General features: G+C 47.6%; 1 protein-coding gene across 1 annotated transcript in view; it reads left to right on the top strand.

The window, feature by feature from the left end:
• The window catches only part of SCML4 (Scm polycomb group protein like 4), a 46,429-nt gene that overhangs the window by 7,604 nt on the left and 16,129 nt on the right, over positions 1 to 22,696 (top strand). The window contains exons 2-4 of the mRNA XM_075497327.1: positions 695 to 824; positions 3,417 to 3,617; positions 6,600 to 6,794. Of these exons, the coding sequence (XP_075353442.1) occupies positions 695 to 824; positions 3,417 to 3,617; positions 6,600 to 6,794 (526 nt within the window). The remainder of the gene's footprint in view (positions 1 to 694; positions 825 to 3,416; positions 3,618 to 6,599; positions 6,795 to 22,696) is intronic.

The following is a 22,696-nucleotide window of genomic DNA, read 5'->3' as shown; positions in this document are numbered from 1 at the left end:
ACATCCATCACGTCAGCCCTTTGTAATTATGAGGACCTGATCATCACTTGACTGGTGAGACGTTGCCAGGTACCGGCAGCATAAAGATGTAGTGATATTGCACCGTAAATTCCTATCGTGTTTCACTTCTCCAAGCTGGGCTGCAGGTCACGAAGATTACTGGGTGCAACAGTGCAGCAGTTTGTATTTACTATCTGGTAATAACACACTATGGAGCACGGTCTGAGCTTATTTACACGGGTGTCAGGCCAAAGTAGCCTCTTGGTGCCACTGAATTTACACAAGATTTACACCCCTGTAACCAACAGCAGAATTTGGCCCTAAATTATGATGTAGTTAAAGACTTTGTGTTTCTGAGTTGTGGAGGATTGTTTACACCCACATGAAATGGGTCATAAAATGCCATTGCACTGATTTGTTAGTGTGTTACACCCAATTTGCTCAGGTGTAAATAACTACCCAGTGGGTGGCATAATATTTGCATCCCGTAACTTAAGGCATTGCTGTCTGCTGCAAATCAGTCAGGCTTCAGGTTCCAGTATCCTCCCAGGAGCAGAATGGATGCTCCTGGCCTGGAGAAAGTGATGCAATGGCAGATTGCTAATGAGTGGGAGTTCATGGGGAGTGACATATATGGAATAAAACTGGAATATCTTGTGTATATTTTCATTGCCCAACTGGTTATTTTTTGCAGCTGAAGTCTCGTGTCCTGATGACTCCCTTAGCGAACTCTCCGCCAAGAAGCACACCAGAGCCGGATATTAGTTCAATCCCCCAGGATGCAGCTACGATACCCAACTCGGCCACCCCACAGGCTCTCACAGGTACCCAGCTTCAAGTGCTCCTTGGCCAAGGGGTGAGCAGGAACCATGGGTTGACAGTCAGATGCTGCGCTTTCTAGAACAGGCAGAGCTCATAAAAATGGGGTGTTTGCAGATTAGACTGATGGCCAGTGACAAAAAGCACAGATGTCTTGCAAGACTATATTTTGACTGCCACGTGTCAAGTTTAGTGGAGACCTCAGATCCATTGGTCCTCTTGAAATGTGGACATCAATGTCCCATGGATGCTACCATTGTACACCTGACACTTACCCCGTCAGATGTGTTGCAATGACCAGATTAAACCCCAGTGTGAACGTGAAGCATCTGTTACAACTGTGGGGAGAAGGATGGAGGAGCCATGGTCTGACTGTAGGCAGGGTTAGCCAGCACGTAAACCCCAATGCCTTAGAGCAACAGCAGAACTGGTCATTTCTGACTGTAATCAGGGAAAACATAGCCTTATTCCTCTTTTTGCTTATATTACCAAAAGAAACATAGGTCAATGCTTTTAAACTGATGTAAATGAGAAGAAAGTCAACAAGACAGTTGATTTACCCTGAGATTTCAGCAGAGAAATGGATTAGATAACATTAGAATCTAAACACAACACATAAATCCCATTATTTCTTAGCTGGGATGCACAGAGGAGAAGTTTTCCATCTGCTCTGGTAGCAGAATGATACCAAACGAGGCGACGATGACGATAATAATACATTTTATTCTCATTTATCCCTTCACATGTGAAGACTGCAAAGCGCTTGGCAAACATCAGCCGAGTGGCGTTTCATAGCGCTGCCCGGAGAGGTGTGCCCGGTGCCACTTTTGGAGGGGGACAGGGAGGCACAGTCCACCAGCCCCACCAGATCACCAGGGTGGCTGCAGGGGCAGAGGCTCCATGGGTCATTTCGGGCTCTGAGAATGCGGTGCCCAGCACCTCCATCTGCCCGACCCCGTACTGCTGGCACCTTTTCTCCCAGCACCTTCCCAACGGTCCGTGTAGGCTCCCACCAGAGCAGGGTTTGCAGGAGGTGGAGGCAGGCTCAGGCCAACTTTTACCTCCCTATCTGCACTGAAAGGACCACAGGGGCCCCCACTCCCCAGCGAGGGACCCAGCATGCTGCCTGCAGGCTGCAGAGTCCCTCCTGTGTCTGAGCCCCAGACAAAACTGGTGGCTTGTCATGGCAGAAGCCACATCCTGCAGATTCGGCGAGGTTTGGCATGGTGGCACACCAGAAAGCTGCACCCTGACAGACCCCTGCAATTCATGCATGCTGCTGCTGCCTTTCTGTGCATTATCCCTTTGTTTGTTTGGCACTTGGAAGGTGTAAAGTGCTATGTAATGATAAGTATGATTGCTATTATCTTCCTATTTACCCAGGATAGACTGCTTGAGCCCCTTCTGCTGTTCAGTGAGAGGTGGGGTAGCAGAGTGCGCTGTGATGGTCGCACTAGATTTTCATTACAGTGATGCAAACTGTAAATTATTTCCAACTTTACACAGCTGTCACCATGTCCTCCACTCTGCTTGATTTTTTTTTTGGTCACATATCTGATTTCTGTCAGAGGATAATGTTATATTGTCTGAGAGATGACAGCTCAAGCACACTCAGCCAGCTATTATAATATGTCTCACTTCAGCCTGACTTTAGGCTGTGTCTTAGTCGCCCTTAGTTACCACAGCGTTATCTCCGCTTCCTCTGAGATGCAGTTAGCCTCAGCCAAGCTTAAAATAAGTTCACGCTAGTGAGAGGAGAACACTGATTTTTTGGCAATTGCCAGTAGGCCTGATGGCATGTAGAAAAACTGCCTTTGCAGACAACACTGTATGAGAGGAGGCATGCAGGGCTTGGCTGCAGAGAGGCTGGGGCATCCTTCGCAGACCCCCTGTGCAACACAGTCGCGTGGCTGTGGTCCCAAATGGGGATTTAGCACTGCATGCAATGCAGTTTCCTTCGAGGCCATGCAGTTTGCAGAGAGCTGGACTGGACATGGGTCAGGAAGCTCCCAAAGACCAGAGTCTAGCATTCCACTGTGCAGCTCAGCGCAGCATAACCCTCCAGAAATTCCAGCTGCATTAAGGTCAGAAGCAGCAAGGAAACAAAGTCTCCCAAAACTCAGCTCAGAACAGTCCTTCTCAGAGGGCCTCTCAATGAACCAGTCTAAAAACACATAGAGAAAAGACACAACCAAACAAAACCACCTCAGGCTGGAGTTTATCCATTGCTGTAAGGTCACCCCTGCTAGTCCCTCTCCTGCAATCCCTGGGCATTTTTTTTCTGGTCACCAGCTGGATGTACAAGGTAGTCTGCAAGAGAGCAGACCCCAGGCACACACAGGGGGCTTCCAGGAGCTTCTTTAACTGCGTGTAGCTTATCCTCACCTGTGACACCAAGCAGAGGCCCAAACTCAGTTCACTTCACATAGGCAATGGGTGATCAGTGCAAGGAAGCCTGGCTGTGCCATCGCAAATGGCAGCAATTCACCAATGAATGGAAGAGCTCATGAAATAAATAGAAAAGTATAAAGCTAGCATTTGTTAGGATGTTCTCTGGGCTATTTTGTAATAACCTGGTTGGGATTTTGTGTCTACAGTCTGCATTTATGTCAACAAACAAGCGAACCTGGGGCCGTACCTCGACAGAAAAAAAGTGCAGCAGCTCCCAGAGCACTTCGGGCCCGAGAGACCGTCCGCGGCCCTGCAGCAGGCTGTTCAAGCCTGCATCGACTGCGCGCTCCAGCAAAAGGCGGTCTTCTCGCTTATCAAGCAGGGCTATGGAGGCGAGATGGTGTCAGGTAAAGCATTTTTGTAAGGGGTTTGTGGCCAATTGGGAAGTGCTTGAAATCTTAACCTGATCCCCAATGCTGACTGTCCTAGCAGTCCCGTTCACATCAGCAGGATGGCAACCAGCTTTAAACATCACTTACGCCTTTGTAAAATGAGCTGCTGCAGGAATTGCCCAGGTCTCAGATGAAAGTCTATCAGTGAAGAGCATTGCAGCGGTGATTCAGGGGAGGAATAGGGCTAGCTCCAGAGCCCTGCACTTACTGCTCTTTGAAATAGTGCTGAGGCCAGGCCCGTGAGCTGAGCTTTTCATGCAGCCGTACAAGGATGAGCAGCATTGCAAGCCCGTGTCATGCCACGTGTTGCCGCCACATGTTGCTCTAAAGAAAAACTTGCAGAGAGTTCAGCTGCTGGTGTGTCCCCCAATCTGCAGTTCATGAGCCAAATCTGCTCTCAGCTGTAGGAATTGCAAAAGTCCCGTGACAGTTGCCCATACAGCAGGACTATACAAATATATTAGAGAGAATCAGAGATCAGAGGGAATTTCCAGGAGCTCCTCGTCTTCCCACAATGACACTTCTTGCTGTGTCCCAATGAGTCTCCCATGTCCCATGCTGAATCCCCTGGCCTGGCTCTCGGACTGAACATGAACTTTTCTTTTAATCACAGCAAGAGTTTTGTGTCAGAGCTTTGTTTTAGCACATGGGGATGCAGTGGGAATGAAACAATGACGGGAATATGGGAACGATGCTCTCCAGTGAGCTGCCTCAGATGAGTCAGGCACGAATACGAAGCCAAGGACTGCAAGTCCAATCAGTTCTGCAGGGACCACAGCAACTCAGCTGTGCCATTGGGACCTTCTTGTGCGGGAGCCCAGGCTCTGGCCCGCTGTACAGCATATAAATCCTGCTTCCTCCCTCTCCTCTAGTTCTCTCTAATCACAGGTGTGCCTTCCCTAAGGGACATCAGAAATACTCTAAGAATGATCCAGATTTGTTCACAGAAACACAAGACTGAAGCAATTTAGTGCAAGGCTTCATTTTTGCCTGGTTCTGTGCTGCATATATGATTTTCATTACAAGCAGGAGAGTCACGTTGTGCACCAAGCCTGCCAAACCCCTTGGTCTCAGTTCCTCTGAGCCGGCTCGGCTTCAGGTACCTGAGCTAAAAGCACCTGGTCAACATTGCTCCCAACTTCATGCCCCTTCTGATCATCGAGGAGGGGTGAACGGCCTCCTAGTTACAGTGTGGCTCTAAGATTGCAGCTCACTCCCAGCCCAGCAGCAACGCAGACAGATTTTGTCATGGGCTTTCCAATGTTCCCATGGCTTGGCTCACAGATGCTCAACCGGTTGTGGAGCATGATCCCTTACAGCAGCTCAGGCCAGCAGAAAATCTCTGAAGTTGTCCCAAAGATTATAAACCTAACATTGCAATTTATACTCATTAGTAGTGACTGGAGACTGTAGGACTGGAAAAAACCTTCCAGGTGATGGAGTTCAGGCAGCCATATCATGTAGTCCTCCCTGCAAACCTGTTGACACCTGAATGTGACCTGTTACAATTGATCCTGGTGGGTCTGTTGTGACCCCTCCACCTCTCTCATGGCTGGGACCTATGCCCTTTTTGATTCCTGGCTAAATATATTCCTTGACAGCTTTGTCCAGGAATTTTAATTGCTCTGCTCTCACCCTTGAGTTAAATCTTAGTTGTATTTCTAGAGAGCCATCCTCATCCTGCTAGGCTGAAATACACAGTTTCATTCAGGTCCTCTCTGCATTGTGAGGAACACCACTGGATGAGTGAAAGAAGTGCAAGTGTCTTCCCCCAGCCCCATGTAGCAGACATAGTGATGGCTGCAGTGCCACAGGGAAACATTCTGTTCCCTGAACATTGCTGTGGCCTGCCTGTGCACTTCTTCAAGTGTGAATTCACCCTTCTCGAGCCTGGATCACCAGAATGGTGCCCATCAGTCCAGCTCAGGTTTCACCAGGACTTTATATAGCAGAATTGATACTCACTTGTCTCTCCTGGAAATGCTTTGTTCAATACCTCCTTGAAATATATCTGATGTTTTCATCATTGTGTCACCCTGGTGGCTCATGGGCATCTGGTGAACCTATCCCATAATTTCTCCTCCCATCAGGTCATGTTGAGCCTCCTCAAAAAAATTATGGATTGCCATGTACTTTCTAGTATTTTTTTATACCCATTTTTATTATTGCAGGGCTCAAGATCAGCCAATCCTTTCTGTGCAGTCTCCCAGTCCTCTTCTCCATTGATAATGCCTTCTAGCTTACAACGTCAACAAAATCTTTTTGTGCCAGCACGGACCACTGCTGGTTCCTCTCCAGTGCTTGGGGTCTCCTGCCAGCAGAGCCTGTTGTCACCTCTTGACCCACCTTTCATATGCCATCATTTCCAGTTCAATGAAAGATTTCTCATACTTTACTGAATTCCAGATAGACCACAACTGCCAACCTTCCCTTGCCTATAAATGCAGCTAAATCAATAAATAAAGATCCATGATGAAGTCAGTAGCCCTCTCTTCAGTACAACCCTGGTACCTTTTATTCATTCACAGCCATGTCTTTAATTCTTGTCTCCCCATTATCTTTTAAAACCTTGGGTATTGCTGAAGTCAGCCTAATAGCCCATCACTGGCAGATCACTTTCTTTCCCCTTCCTTGGACCAAGGTATCATAATTGCCTCCTTCCAATCATACAGTACAGTTTTCAGTTGGATGCATATATTAGAAATCCTTGCACTGCTGGCCATGCCAGTCGGCATCTTTCAGCGTTCCAGGGGGAAGGTGATCTGGGTCACACAAACAGCTCCTTAAGCTCCTCCAGTTTGCTTTGTACTTCAGGTGGGGTAATTATGTAAAATATTTTAAGACATACAAATACTTGTGTGAAATCTTTTCCCCTGCTCTCATTCTTCCTCCTGCTGTGCATCCTCAGGTATTGAATTGCTCCTGCTTGCTTTCCAGTTTCAGCTTCTTTTGAGGGGAAGCAGCATCTCCTGAGCCTGCTGGTAGTGAACAGCATTGGGTATGTCCTGCGCTTCCTGAAGAAGCTCTGTCGCAGCCTCTTGTGTGACAATCTCTTCAGCAACCAGCCTTTCCAGCAGTACAACGCCGTGTCGGAAAGCCCAGAGGTGTATGAAAATAGACGGATGGAGGCAGGTAGGCTTCTTGATCATCTTAGGCTCAAGATTTAATAGGGCTGAAGAAATGACTGTCTTTTTTTGGTCCTGTACTGTATATGCTAGAGAACTGCAGGTCTCTGGGGGACTTTTCCAGAGGGAGGCAGCAGGCTGATTTGCAGTATTTTTCCCAATGGCTATAGAGAAGGCTTTTGGGTGAGAACCACTGTGTTGAGGAGCCCCAGCAGTGATAGGGATAATTTTTTTATTATCTTATATCTCTTTGTTTCTTTTATCTCTTTTCCTAAGGAAACAAGACTCGTATGATCCCATTGTCCTTGTTTCTCTCAATTCTCTCCCATAACTTTTGGCCTTCTCAAGCATACCTGGCCCTGGGGTAGAAGCCTCAAAGGGATTAAGTTCCTTCAAGTTTCAGGCAGGCGGGAAGGTACAGGGGAAATTTCTCTCTCCACCCAACTCAACCATCATATTAGACACTGAAGGATCCCCACTGACTACCAAGCCTCCTCTGCTTGCAGACCTGCCACAGAGTGTTGCCTGTCCCTGCTCCCCAGACCCCTCTGCTCATGCACTGCCTTGGCTCGTTGGCTGCAGCGAGAGGTGGGAGGCTGGGCGAGTGCATGGACCCCAGCCCACACTTCAGTGTCACCGCACGGACAGGAAATCACTGCCATGACGGGTATGCTCTGACCCGGCACTGCCACAGCACTTGGTCACCTGTGTGCTTCCCTGCTTGCACGCTGCTCATTTTAAGGATCACCTGCAAAGCAGCACGGTCTGCCTTCACTTGAGGGACCTCTTACTAGGCGAGGGGAGAGAGCCGCTCACAGCAATGCAGTTTTGGGTCAGTGCTGTTAGCATAAATCTAAGGTAATGTTATTAGCTGTAGTGCACTCAGCCTGGATCCCGATCTGTCACCTCCACCTGTGAGTGTAAACCTAAATGAGAGTTGGGACTGCTAAGGGGTTTGCTTTGCTACTTGTGGGAGTGTTTCTCCTAGCTAAAAATGCCTGTAGGCATCAGCAAGGTCCCTGCCTTAGTGCTTGACTGTGGGGGGCGAAGCCTGGAGAGGCTGTGGCGTGGGGCAGATGCACCCAGGGATGGCAGTGGTCCAGAGAGGCACCTGCCCTGAGCAGCACCAGGCTCCCAGGTGGATGGCATGCCTGGGCTTCCTTCTTGCCTGCACCCCAGCATGCTGGGATGGGGTGCTGGCCCCGCACAGCCCCCGTGGAGCTGGGACATGCCTGCAGCCCCCATCTGCAATCAGTGGCTGGAAAGCTGCCCTGGGGGCCTATTACGGACATCACAAAAGTTAGTTTAGGAAAAAAGAAAGATGCAAAGTTATGGCTCTGAACCTCCTCTTCACCTGCAGGCTTCCTTCTGACTTAAATTATTTTTCCTTCTCTTTTATTAACAACACTGTGGGTGTTTGGGGAGCACACTGTCTCTCATGCATTCAGTTTAATGGCAGCTACATGCTGGCAGCCAAGAGAAAGGTGTTCTGGTGTCCACAATTATGATCCACTAATCGCTTGTTTGCCAGGAAGACCCTAAGTGTGTGCTTTGCATACCAAAGCTGGGAGTGGGCTGTGCACACAGTACAGAAATCGCCTTTTTGTGCAAAGAAATCCAGATGCCACTCTTACACATAGGGGAGGAAAGGCAGGAACCCAGCCTGAAAAGCAATATTTTTTTTTCCTCTGGACTAGGACATTTGCAGCAACCTGAATGTTTCTAAGAGGTCAAGGGATTTCTGTAGCACTGAGTGAGTGTAGCCCAGGAGGCCTGGCATTTGCATTTGCATTTGCATTTTAATTTGCATGTACATTTGCATTTACTTTTGCATGGCAAGGCTGTATGTGATGGAAGGCAACTCCACAACTGGAGCTTTTACAGTCGCTGTTACACTCTGAGCATCTCCCTTCCTACATAATTTCAATGCAGATGTCCCTGACACCATTCCCACCGCCTCTGCCCAGCCACTGAGGAAGGGGCAAAATATTATTTTTGCCCCAGACCAGGCAGGAGACATGCATTGTAGGGAAGGCTTCTCTTCCCTGGCTCTCCCACTGCTGGGGGGCAATTAATAGCCTCCCTGGAGGCAGCATGGTCTGGGCAGCCTCGCCTAGTCAGGGCTAGTGCTGGCCTGGGCTCTCCTCCCATCTGCCCAGGAGTGAGATGAGGGAAGAGGCAGTGGCTCTTGGGGCTTTTATATCTCCATCACCAGCAGCACTGTGGTACAGTGGAGAATGTGAGCTGTGAAATAGCTGAGGGCAGCGGTTATACATGGGGGTTATACATATAACTCCCCCACCAGGCTCCAGCTTGCTCACCCGAGGGGCTGATAGCCACTGACCTGCTAGGCAGAGAGCCGCAGTGTGGGCCAGCATGACCTGCAGAGATTTGGGTGCTTCCCTGTTGAAGTGGGGATGTGGGAGAGGTGATGGAGGAGCTGCCTGGTCCCACAGTGAGGGAGACTGTGATGAGACTGTGATGGCCGTTTCCAGAGCAGCTGGGTGCTCAGGTGGCTCTCTGAGCTGGCAGCCCCAAAAGGGGACTCTTCTTCCGCCAAAGATTAACAGAAATATGGTAAGGCAGGATTTGAGGATTCTTTCAGCACTCTGCTGACCACCAACCTGGTGTACCAAATTTGGTGAACCTGGGCTGCTCTGCCGAAGCCTGTCCATGAACCTGGGGGAGGCTGGGGGGGAGCTCAGCAGCTTCACCAGCTAACCCGCTGTCTGCATTGCTGTGGGCCCCAGGATGCAGGCTGGAGAGCCGGGGGCTGGTTTTGGTGCAGCCAGCTAGTTGTTTGGAAAACCCACCTACAAGATTACTGCTTGGCCCCAGAGCACACACAAAGGCACGGAAGAAGAAATTAACTCTGCCACATAAAGCCCTTGAAATGGGGAATTTTGGAGAGGGGAAAAGCTGCCGCTTCCCCAGGGCAACTCGTGCCCAGCTCAAGAGCTGTCTGTCCGTGGCTGTGTGGCAGAGGAACTGGAGTGATGGCCTCACACCCTTCATGCTGCGCTCAGCCGGAGCCAGGCAGATACATAATATTCCTGTTCATCATGTCAGGCTGTATTCAACAGCTCCATTAGCACCAGTGGAATAACTCCAGTTTTAGGCACTGGGGCTTGAGCCACTGAGTCTAAGTTTAATGCTGCATTGCCTAAATCTCCTTCCATCTCCCCGGGAGCCAGTGTTTCTCTGCAGCAAGGTCAGCACAGGAGGGACCTCTGCTACAGACAACAGAGATGGGGTTTCCCTGTAGAGGCAATAATAAGGAAGGCAGTAGGAGCTCTTCTCGCAGACGCGTCTGCGAGGGTGCCTGTTGGGATAGAGCTCGCATGGAAGGAGCAGGGCCATAATAAAGCACTGCAGGAAGCCATGCAAAGCAGCCACATTTTTCATTGTTTCTGTTCTCCAGCTTGTAATCGAAATGTTCTTTCTTTTAAAATCATGTGCTTTTCAGCCCCTGTGTACCAATGAATTTAATACATTTATTGACTTCGGTGCAGTTGTCTTGATTTACACTGGCAGAAGTGAGAGGAGAAGCCAGCATCGTGTCCAGTCATATTAATCCACTTACACCGTACAGGAGTCACCTTTTAACCTTGCCCCAAAGCACATGCCCCTAAGCCATTATTCACCTGCGCTCACAGCAACCTGCCAGATGCTAATGGCTGCATACAGGCCAGGCGGGATTTGTTGATATATGCATACATCACTTACAACAATGTTTTACATGTCCAAGAAGTATGCGCTCACTGGGCTGTACCCAGCACCGGCCTCTGCAATGAGCCTTGCTGGCTGTGCATTACCCTCCCTGCACCTGAGCCCCCGTGCTCTGCCTGCCTTGCCAATGTCTCTTGCACCAGCACCCAGTGGCCCCGCACGTGGGGTGAGGGTCCCTCTACAGCCCTCTCCCAACATCAGTGGCTTCACTGCCTTGTCTTGGCACATCTGGGGACATACCCCACGGCTCCTTCTCTGCTGTGATGGGGCTTCTTGGCTCATGAGAGCAATTTGTGGGGAGTAGCTGTTGGATGACTCCCAGGACTTCATCCAGGAAGTGCCCGGCTTCAGGTCTGCATTACAGCAAATCCTGAGATGTTACCTGTCCCCACAGCACCTGGGTTCAAAGCACCTCTGGACTGGCACCCCAGAATTTTCCATGAGAGTGGTAGCGCAGTTTGAACTACAATGATGGCAAGATCTAGGTGAACTCTGCAGAAAATGCTGTGAAGTGTGCCAGGGGCTACATGGATGGGAAGCCAACAAAGATCCTGTGAAGTTCCTCCACCCTTCACCCTCTGCATTTAGCTTTCATTAGTTCTCCCATCCTGAGCTAATGGAGCCTTGGATGTGAGGACAGGAAAGGGATATTTCTGGAACACCTACACACTGTTGACATGCACCTATGCAATGTTAGACTGTTATTTTTCAGAGGAAAATATGTTTGCTGTAAAACTTTTTATCAACCTGATGGTGGGCACAGAAATTGAAGTGGTTTCTTTTATGTGGGAAGCATCAAATTGATAAGCATCTTCTTCTTTCCCCTTTCAGTCAATCCTTTCCTCGCTTTTTCTGTCCTGAACCTTGGGTTTTGGTTATTTTGTGCTGTTAGACAATTGCTGTGCTCCAGACAGTGCATGGCTGCATGTAGCTGCAGCAAATCTTTCTTTATGCAAGGACTCCTGTGGCCACTCTGTATCCTTGTCCTCATCAGGGGGGAAGACAGGAAGGTCTGTGAATAAGGTCCCCAGCCTTGCTCCTCTTCCCATGGCCAAGTCAAGTTTGTATGCATAGATACCATATGGTGTCCCCTACCACCGTCCACAGGAGAACAGCACCTCTTCTCGTGGCAGTGGCTGGAGGTAGAGCTCCGTATGGAGCAGAAGCACAGCAGGAGGTAGAGGTACCCTATGCTACATCTGTGCCTCTATATATAGGAAGGTGGGCTCTTCCTATCTACAAGCACTTGAAAAGCTGGTACGGGAAGTGCTGTAGCAATGCACTATAAGAGTGTGACTAGTAGGGAAGACATGAGGCTGGGAGCTGGATTTTGGCAGAGACTTTCCCGTTGATTGTGTGGGCAAGTCACCCTTCCCTGCTGTGCCTTTATTTGAGCAGCTGTCCAAGAGGGGCAATAATTCTTGCCACCATGTGCAAAGCCCTTCTAAAACAGCTAGGGAAAAAAGCATAACATGATAGAAAACCACATATTATTACAATCAATATTTTCTGTTCCAAGCACCAAATAAACAGCAGCTCAGAAATTTCAAGCCCTGAGAGGGTAAGAAAAATGTTGTCTTTCCCCTTTCTAGTACCATGGCTTGTTTAATCTTGTCTTGTTGCATGCTATGAGGAACAGTGCTCCTGGCTTCTCAGCACACTCGGAATAAATGGCTTTTACGGCTATCAATAGCTTCGGCTCTCTTCAGCATTTAATTACCTGCAAAGGCCATTTATTGCCTCATATATTCCTCTACCATGAACATTATCCTTTAAACAATAAATAAAATATTAAGGTCACTCTTAAAGAGCGAGCAGAGGAACTGCACAAGCCATCCAGCCACAGCAAAGTCTAATATAAAAAGTCTGCCTGGTCTTTGGGGCATTTGAATTGACGGCAGAGCCTGCAGTAGAGCAGAGACAGGGTGGGGTGGCTGCAGGCATTTCTTCTTTCCTTCCTTCCCTGCGTGCATGAGTCTGTGCATCCATCAGCAGACTGGGTGCCTCCTCCCTCTCCAGACTCAACCCAGCCGGCCCCAGGGCAGGGCATCCCACCTAGGACCCCCAGACTGAGGTCCTGCCTGCAGCTGGAGTGCCATCCCCAGGACTGGCTTCCTGAAAGGAGGTGTCCAGGCTGGTAACTCTGTGGCAGAGCAGAAAGAGAGGCAACTGCAGCTGGAGCTGCGTGGTGTCATTCAGAAACCTGGGGAGGCACAGGAACGGTTCAGGATAGTACAAGAGGTAGGAAGTAAAAGCAGGAGGGTGAAAGAAAAGAGACAGTCAGGCAATGCTCCTGTGGAGGGCTTTCATGAGGGTGGTAGTAAAGGCTTTAGCATTCAGGCCCTTTAAACCTAGACCAGAAGAAACTAATGAAATGTAAGGGGCAAATCCTGGCAGGAAGAAAAATAAGAGATGGATGGGAGAGATGAAATTCACCTGAGATACAATTTGCCTGAACTCTGTAGAATTGGCAGAATTGGATAAATTGACCCTTTTGACCTTTAAGCTGTGTGATTAGTGTTTGCTGACTCCCAAATGAAGAAAGAGTCCCTTTCTGTTCCTTTAAGTTTATGAAATTGTATCTCCTTGTGGATGCTAAACAATGAAGCTATAAGCAGACATCCCTCCAGCAGTCAGCCCAAGGGAAATCCTCCTTCCCACCTTCTGCTGGGCTGTTTTAGCTCCGCGGTCTTGAGGGGGTGCAAGAAAATCGATCCCTTTTGAAAAGCTGCCCTCCGGAGGGGTAGGCACTCTGCTCCCAGCAGTGAATGAGGAGAAGCCCAAAGGCCCTTCTGTCCTTCAGCCCAAGATGTGCTCAGAGCCATGGCACAGGCACCGGCAGTGCTGGAGATTGCCTGGGCTGCAGCCATGGAGGTTAGAAGAGAGAGCTAAGCTATGTAACGGAGTTTAAAGGCAGGAATAAAGATGCTTTATTTTTCCATATCAAAGGGTAAGTGTAAGGAAAGCGGATGAAATGATGGGTGTAAATGCATGAAGCATGATGGATGAGATCATATCCACTACAGAAAAAAATACCCCTGGGTATAAGCATTTAATTCAAGCTTTACATGCGCAGTCACGTGGAGGAAGCATGGACAGTCTTTTAGAGCCCTGCTCAGGTAAATAGTTTGATTGTAACTGTTTTAGCTTCAGTTTTAGCTTTAACTTTGTTTTAGCTGGTTAAGACATTTCCACAGAGCTATATGATTCCTTTAGGAGATGTCTGAAGTTAGGAGTCCGGGCTTTGATTTTAAATAGCTTAAATTAAAGTTGAAACAGGAATTTCCATTCCTAAACTTTTTAAATATTGTTACAAATACCTGTGATCCAACATACCCATATTTCAAGCAGTCAGATCAGCAGGCCACAGGCCAGGACTGATGAAAAACCTACCCCCCATCCAAGTGCCATGTGCATTAGCCAGCATGACCCACCCGATTTTTCATAGATGTGAGGGGGGGAAACGATGATCTTCAGGATCCTTCCTTTGTGCCAGTTCAAGCCACATTAGATAACGTCACTTGGGAGCCGCATGCAATGGGTCGGTGTAGGCTCTGATCGCCCATGAAAGCTGTGGGCAATTAGATTTGTAGCTTCTTGCTGCTGGGTTGCTGTTGCAGCCAGGGTAATAGAAAGACTGGCTATGGCAGCGGAGGGGGCTATGAGAGTTAGCAAAGCCAGCACTTACAAAGTAAAAGACAAAACAAGAAATGTTTTGGAAGAGAGATGAACACTTGCTCGTGTTTTGTGAATCTGGATGAGAGGGCCCTTGCTTCTGGGACTGCCTGGTACGTGGCGCCTATTGCAGGGCCTGGGCTTGCACCTCCATGGGAGGGAGCAGAGCCAGCTGAAAGGGGGGCAAAGGGAGTCTTGTGTTTAAGCTATTTCCATTTGACAGGTTTCAAAGCAGATTCAGAATTTTTTTCAGGGGATGTTACTGATTTTTCCTTGGATGTTCTTCAGTTTTTCAGCTCAGTTTTTCTCCTCCCCCATGTTGCTCTCTTTTTTAGCCTTTTAGCTTAACAGATTAAAAGACTCTTCCTTCTTTATCTGTCTTTATCTACCTTCTGTTTCTCTCTATCCTTTTCCAGTTCACTACAAAATAAATGGAAACCCACGCACAATGGCATTTCCAGTTCCATGGAAATAAAACACCCATTTTTTTCTGGAAAAGTCTTGGCCCCTGTTTAATCAACAGTGCTCCCCAGCTCCTTTAGGATTTATTTGTTTGCGGTAATTATACAGAGTACATCAAAGTGCCTTTCAGAAAGTAGTAACACACAGCATCTGCCTGAAGAACATTCATCTGTTGGCAAAATGAGTGCAGAGCAGGAGATTAAAGCAATTAAGAGCATAACGGAAGCAAACTGTTGGCGGTGATACGCAGTTTGGTGTTTGTGCTGGGACGGTGCTGGCCACGGGCAGCAATGAGAAAGGTAAGGGTGGAAGGCGAGCAGTGCACACCAGCAGCTGGGCAAGAGAAATACGTCCCCACCTTTCACTGAAAATAAGCTGCAAATGGAGGTTTGGGGAATCAGGTACTTTATGGTGGGTTTCTTTATGGAAGAGGTAAGGTTACAGAAGTGATTTAAACAAAAAGGCAGCAGTGGCTTGCTAGACTTCAGCAGAGAAGCCAAAGTTAAGGAAAATGTAGTGAGGCTGGGGATAGGGTCCCGGGGCAAGCCCAGCTTCCCAGTGGCACGGCACAGTGCAGCACACCGGTGTGAAGGGAAACCGGCTCTGTGGGGTCACGGGGAGAGGAGGGGATAAAAAGACCCGAGAAAGGGGAATTGGTGAGTTCCTAGCTGCTGGGACTGAGATTGGCCAGATCTTTATAAAGGATCTTATACCTACGTATAAACACATGCACAGGCTCATGCTTTATATGTGCTCTACCTAATTTATGGATTAGATTATTAGTAATTAATGGGCAAATGCAGCTTATTTTGCAGTTACTGTGCTTTGCTCTAGACATGCCACTTCTTGTGTCTCAAATTATTTGTTTTTCAAACAAAAAATTGCTGTTAAATATTTTAAGCCAGTACTAAGCAATATAATTCAGGGAGATTCATCCTTTTTACTTGGTTTGATAGCAGAACAGAAATGCAGTAAGTACTTCAGCTGCAGAGAATCCCAGTATATAACACCTTGAAATTTTCAAATAACACAGTCATTTTCATCTAGTCTATTCTATATACAGCTTTTTGTGACTTTTATCAATGCTGATTTATAAGCATTCGGAGTACATTATAAACTACCTGGATAGAAAAGCCCCTCTAGGTACTGCTAGAAGCTGGAGACAGAAAAGATCGATCGCAGCCTTTCCCGTCTCCTTCTGCCAGTGCAGAACTATTGCTGTGCTAAAACACAAAACTATACAACCCCGATAAATCTCCTTTTCATGGTGTACACTTTGGTGTAACATAAAGGCAAGGGAGAAGGGAAGAGAATGGAGGAGCGGGTCTGAAATCAGGAGGAAGAGACCAAAGGAAGACCTTTTCTAAAGGCCGAATCCCTGTGTCACTGAAATCTCTTTGCTTTCACTCGTGGGTATGGAGTGCCGAAACAATTTGCCTACATTGTGAGATAGGACTAAAACCTCTCCATTGCAACACAAGATGTTTACTCAATCATTCCCAAGCACTTAAAAAAAAAAATAAATTCCTCAATGGGTTGTTTATACACACGAGCACCTTTTATTATTAAATCTAATATATTTGTCAGCAGCTAGCTTGTGAATTGACTCTACCTTTTTACTCGGTTTGGACAATAAAACCGTGTTGATCTGTTCCCAGCCGGTTTCATTCCCTGGTTCTACTGCATTAAACACAATGTGGTGTTGTCTGGGCTGCAAACACTCAAGGGAAATCGTTTAAATAATGAAAAAAAATTGCCTATGCTGAAGTCTTTGTAATCAGGACAACACTGGATTTTGGAAAATTCTCTAAAAAATTTAGATTCTTGATGTTAACTGACTGGCAGCTTCTCCTTGGGGGATTCGGCATTTCAGTTACCGCAAAATATTTTTTAGCAGCTAGGACACAGCGAGATGATACATGGTGTGGTAAAGCCTCAGACTAAACCCTGGAGAATTCACTGCAGGTTTTATCTCCACAGTGTGACCATGGTTTCAGTGTTCATAATATCTACATTCACAAGTGGATGAGGCTTATTTACATTTTCCTGTTCTGACTGACTAGTACCCCCCCTTTTTCTCCCCTGTGGATGCAATTGTGTGTTCCTATAACCCATGCAAAAGTTATCCCGTAGACCAAAAAACGCAGGCGTGACAGCCCTGAACCGCTGTCGGTGGATGCCCTGGGCTGCCTGCTCACTCGCTGCCTCTCTGCAGCAGCCTCAGGGATGCTGTGGCTCCTTGGGGACGTGTCTCCATGCCACTCTGCCCTGGCGAGCAGCGAGCAGCTCGGCTCCGCTGCCATGAACCAGATGTCACTCCCTGTAATGCTTTCCTTGTCCAGCCAAACCGTGGCAGCCACGGGTTGGTGTGGAGAAGGTCCGGTCCTTGCCCAGCTGCATGGGGTGCAGATGCATGCACCGGAGAGTGGTGTTGACACGGTGTAGAAATGCCTGCTAAGGGGTGACATCATATTTTCATTGTGCTGCATGTCTGGATGGGCGATGGAGCTAAAAGGAATGGGCTGGTGCTGTAATCCCAGAGTAAATCACAGCAGGCAGAGCTGGAAAACCTTAATCCATCATAGGAAGCTCTTATCTTTAGATAGATGCATGCAGGCTCAAGCTACAAGGAAGATAAGGTGCATGGTCCGTTTCTGACTGGACAGAAATGTGTGAAGCTGTTTGGCAGACACAGAAAAAGTTATTTTTTAATCTTTTAAGAGCTGATGTTAAAAGAGAAGATAGCAGTTCAGAACAAGGCATATCTTTCACACTCTTAAATACTGTTTAGATCTCTCTGCTCGCTCCCTCTATGGCTTACACTAGATTGAACTGATGGTTAAACTCACCTGAAGTATTTCCTTCTGCATTTCTGCATTTGCTTTTTGTGTTTCCCCACTTTTATTTTTCCTTCCATGAAGGCTGAGACGCAGGGTTTCTAACCTCCACAGCTGCTTAAAACTGTCCCCTCCTGCTCCCCCCCACTGCCTCCCAGATAGGGCAAATGCCATCCTTGGGTGGGGAGCTGGAGCCAAGCTCGCGAACTATAAAATACAGGCGAAGATAAAACTGTACAAGGAGTCTCTCAATGGGATTTTGACACTGTGGCTGGCTCCTCTCAAAATGACTGGGAGATGAGAAAAGGCTGGCCCTGGCTGGGGGAGAGGAGAGGTCTGAGGAAGCTATGATATCATGCTGCTTAAAATATGGAGTTCACAGCTGGTCAACCCATTATAGAAAATAGATGGTAGCACTTAAAAAGGTACAGGGAAGGGTCAGAGGGCAAGGCCCATCACTAAATGATATGAGGAATAGGAGACAAGACACAAAAAAGGAAGAGTGGGGGTGGAGAAAAGAAAGAAATAAAGGAAGAAATCTATATTGGCTATGAGGAAAAGAAGTTAATGGGCAATTTAATTAGAGTAAATACAAATGATCAAGCATTGCAGGTGGTGGAGTAAAAGGTTATGAAATGACACAAAAGTACTAGCCTAGAAGGAAGGGCAGTTGTCCCGGGAAGCTACCGGTGTGTAAAAGAGGACCTCCCTGGTTTGGGGATCAGTGTCCGGCATGCTCAGAGGTGGGGGTGCAGGTTTCCATCGGTGCCCCATGCAACCTTCACCTGGATGCAGCCACTCCGTGGCTGTGCAGGACATGGCCTGTTAGCTGGGAACGGGGACCCTGGTCCCAGTTCACTGCCCTGAACTTGGGCTCTGCCATCCAAGCAGCAATCTGGGGACAAACCCAGAGAAAGGCATGGGGGTATCAGGAAAGGGAAAGCTGGATGAATGGAAGTGTGAGCTGGATGGAAGGGGAACAGCCTGGGGAAGAAACGGCTGTGCAGGTCAGCGGTATGGGAGGAGGGAAAATAGAAAAGGGGGATAGGATATACAAAAAGTATAATAAATAGCTGGCAAAATGGGAAAAGGGTGATGCTGCTGGTGTTGGAAAGCAGCATTAGAGCCAGTGCAAGGTCGAGACGGTGGGAATGTGATGGAAGAAGCAGTAGGAAGGGATGATGGGGAAGAATGGAGGGAGGAGCAGGTAGGGGGTATAAGGGAAGGGAGCCTGAGACAGGTAAAGGGAGAGAGGGATGTAACATGAGAAGTGATGTGGGAATAGCAGCAGGTGAGGAAAGCAGCACAAGACATGTTTGGCTTGGGAGGAGAGGAGGGAAGGCAGACTGGAGAGGACAGGAGTGTCTCTGGAGTGCAGAAAGAGCTTTTACCTATAGGAGAGATTTTAGCAGAATAAGGGCTTTTCTTTTTTTAAGATAAAGAAGAAAAGTGAGAGATTAGATCTGTCCAGGAAAACATCAGCTAAGTATCATCTTCATGGGTATATACTCTTCTTCATTTCCTGCTGGACTCGAAATTGATTTTCATTTGCTTTCCTAAACCACAATGGGAGGCATAATTTCTGTGTCTTTCTGGAGTGTCTCTATTCCCAGATGCTACCAAAGGTCCACTGTATGTGTTCTGCATTCACACGTGCAGTACACATCCATGTGGCATGCTGTAGTAGCATACAGATACCATCGAGGCAAAGGACTTAACGTTACGGAGGTGAGAGACAGAACAAGTATTTTTCTTCATCCTAATGGAGATCTGGGGTCCAGGGATAACAGATAACCTGACTAAGGTCATCCCAGAGGTCTGCAGCAGAGCTGGGATGTGAGCTGCAGGTTCTCATGCTGGTTAACTCTCAGCTGACCCATGCTCAGGAATTTGGCTGGGAACTATACAGGCTGCTGCTTTAAAGAAACTCAGCTAAAGAAATGTGCATTTTCAAATTGGGAAAGCAGTTGATTTTTTTTCTCTTCTCCACTGTTGCATTTTAAAGTGTGCTAGATGTAACAGACTTGGGCTTTTCAATCCAGTTGCCTGGGGACCATTCATGGAAAGGAAAACTATGCCAAAATGGCTTGAGCATCTCAGGATGGTGAACAGTTGTAATGGAGACTACTGTGCTCAAAGCAAAGGCTCGAAGCAGCTTTCTCATAAATCCTGCTTTAAAACATTGTGTACTAATTTCTCAATAGTGTGTGCCCTTCTGCTGACTACCTAGAAAATAAAATACAGAAGTGCAATAGAATACAGAAGGGCTAAGCTACAGATTTATGAAACTATTGCATTTTAAACCTCAATAGAGAGTTATGTTTTCTTCTATTGTCTTAGAAAACATGTTTTTCCCTAATTGGTCAAAGTGGGATTAGTAGCTGTGAAAGCTGTGCACTTTAAAGGTCTTCTGGGAGCTTACAATATGCAGATATTGTCATACACATCATCGGTCGAGCCCCAACTTGCGCAGCTTCTCTGTGATACAAACTAACAGGGAGCTGGAGAAATATGAACACAAAAAGCTCCCACAGTCTTTTCTAGCTTCTGGACAGTGGAACCCATCCCTCCCGCTGCGTCCTGTGCCACTGTAAGGGGCCCTGGACCCTATACATGAGCCCTCGCCATGGTCCTCCCCCACGCTCTGCAGCTGCTTCTCAGAGTGGAGAAGACGTCAATCATAGGACCAGAGGACAATTCATGCGGGAAGGGACCCCAGGAGGTCTCTGGTCCAACCCCTTGTCCAAAGCAGGGTCAGCTATGGGGTCAGACCAGGTTGCTCAGGGCTTTGTCCAGTTGGGTCTGGAAAAATTCCAGTGCCAGAGCCTGCACAGCCTCTCTGGGCAACATCTGCCACTGCCCTGCTGTTCTTATGGGGAAAAGGTTTATCCTTACATCCAGTCTGAAGCTTTCATTTCAATTTTTGCCTGTTGTCTCTCGTTCTCCTGCTGTGCACCACTGTGAATAGACTGGCTCCATCTTCTTGGTGACCTCCCCACAGGTCCTGTGGGGCTGCTGTTAGGTTCCTATCCCCAAGCTGCTTCTCCCCCAGGCTGAACAAGCCCCATTCCCCTAGTCTCTCCTCGCAGGGCAAGTGCTCCAGGTCCCAGGCATCTTGATGGCCCTCCGCTGAACTCACCCATTTGTCCATCTCTGTCTGGTATCGCAGAGACCAAACCTGGATGCCAGGTTAGACCCCTGTGGTACCCCACTTTTTACTGGCCTCCATACAACCCATTAACCTCCAACCAGTTTCTCACTCATCCCAACCGCTATATTCTAACTTAGATATAAGAATATTGTGGGAGACAGTGTTGGAAGCCTTGCTAAAGTCAAGGTAAATAACATCCACTGCTCTCCCTTTGCCCACAAATCCAGTCGCTTTATGATAGAAGGCAATCAGGTTGGTCCGGTGTGACTGATCCTTGGTGAACCCATACAGACTGTCCCTGGTCACCTTCATCTCTTTCTTTGCTGCTGGGAGGGGGGTCATGAAATGCAGATGTCTTCTCCTGCCCTGAAGTGTCACTGGAGACTGTGTCACCCCTCAGGGGCATAATGGATCTTTCTGTGCCCTGAAAGTCCCCCGGGCCTGTCTGCCTCTTCCCTCCCATGTGTGGGCCTCTCCTGGGGGTGGGCAGACTGTTGCAGGGCATGGGCTCACCGAGGCATGGTTACTCAAGGTGCATCAGCTCATGCAGTTTTACAAAGCAGCCCGCACTCAGCAGGGAGCACAGAAGCTGACCAGCACCTTTTAAAACTGTACGAGTTAAAACCTGTAACCACACATACTTGAATGCACAGTCTCCTTTTTTCCTAATCTAACTGTGACCTGCATTTCCTCATGAGCTTCTTTTGGTCAGGAGGAGGTGACTCTGCTGAGTTGCTCTAGTAATCTACTGACTCCTCATGTCAACTTGAAGATCAGGAGCTCTGAAAAGGCTTGCTTAGAAACCTGACTGCTTGAGACAATCCCTGCTCCTCCCTGTCCAACGAAGACATGAATAGCCCTTTTCAAATTCCCAGAGCACCTTCCACTGGGGCGTGTTTCAAACAGTAATGAATGGAGGCTCCTGCTTGGTCCGTGGCAATAGGCGTCATTACTCCCATTTTGGAGCCGAGTCACGTGGAATAAATTGCTCTAGATCAAGAAAAGAGTCTTAGGCAGAGTGAGGAACAGAACTGACAGTGTCTGGCTCCTTGTCATAGCCATAGTCTTGTACACAACTCATGGGTGTCCTTCCACCGGGAGACTTCACCCACGCATGTCTTATTTCACACAGACTACTGAGAGAGTCTGACATCAGTCAAAAAATCCCTGGTGTCCGCTCACAAATTTTGGAGTCATTTATATCCATAGTAATAAAAGCTGTATGCTGTTGATTTAGCAGGGCTCTTTTAATGTGCTGTTTGTTGTTTTGATAGTTTGTGTCTTCTTCATATTATAATCATATTAAAAGAGCATTCTTTTCCTGGAATAAAGAGGTAATGATTCACAAGAGGCATAATTATTGCATGTGGTGCAGGCAGGATGCTGCAGAAAGAGCTGTCTTCTTTATGCATAAGAGGCTTTTATTGCAAGTGTTCTACACAGTAATTAAATTCCTTTGAATGAGAAGGCTTGATTGGATTTTCTTTGGTTTATAGGGAGGAGTCTGAAAAGCAAGGTATTTAGCTCGATTGCTATACAATTTTGGCATCTGTCGGAGGTTAGGGAGAAAGGTTCAGAGTGTCTGATTCCCGTTTCTATTATGCTAGTGTTACGTTAGCTGAACTCCATTGAATTCAATTGAATTACACCCTATCTGTATTTGTGTGAGAATCAAGCTCAGAAATCCCTGGCAGAAAGCAGCAGGATACCTGAACGCACGCTGTAAGAATCCAAATTATCTAAGGGAAAAAAAAACCTTGCTAAAGGAAAGTTACTTGCAGTTGCAAAGGCAAGTGCCCAAAAGTGAGGAAACTACCCACATTTACAGTGGTCCTTCAGACTTATGTTTGCCTTATGGCGAGTCCAGCCTTGGCCCAGAATGGGACAAAGTCTTAAAAGACAGCAGCAAGAAAATGAAAAGTCAGTCAAACATGTAACAAAAATCTGTGCTGTGGCTTGACACACAAGCCAGGATGTGGGCATGGCACAACTCTTGAGTATTTGAGTTGTCAAACTAAATCATGCTTGTTTAACATCAACTACTGTACACAGCTG

Source organism: Mycteria americana, chromosome 3 (genome assembly GCF_035582795.1).
Source record: "Mycteria americana isolate JAX WOST 10 ecotype Jacksonville Zoo and Gardens chromosome 3, USCA_MyAme_1.0, whole genome shotgun sequence".
NCBI classification, from domain to species: domain Eukaryota; kingdom Metazoa; phylum Chordata; class Aves; order Ciconiiformes; family Ciconiidae; genus Mycteria; species Mycteria americana.
The sequence above is the reverse complement of the archived record's forward strand: the minus strand, read 5'-3'. Positions and strand labels throughout refer to the sequence as shown.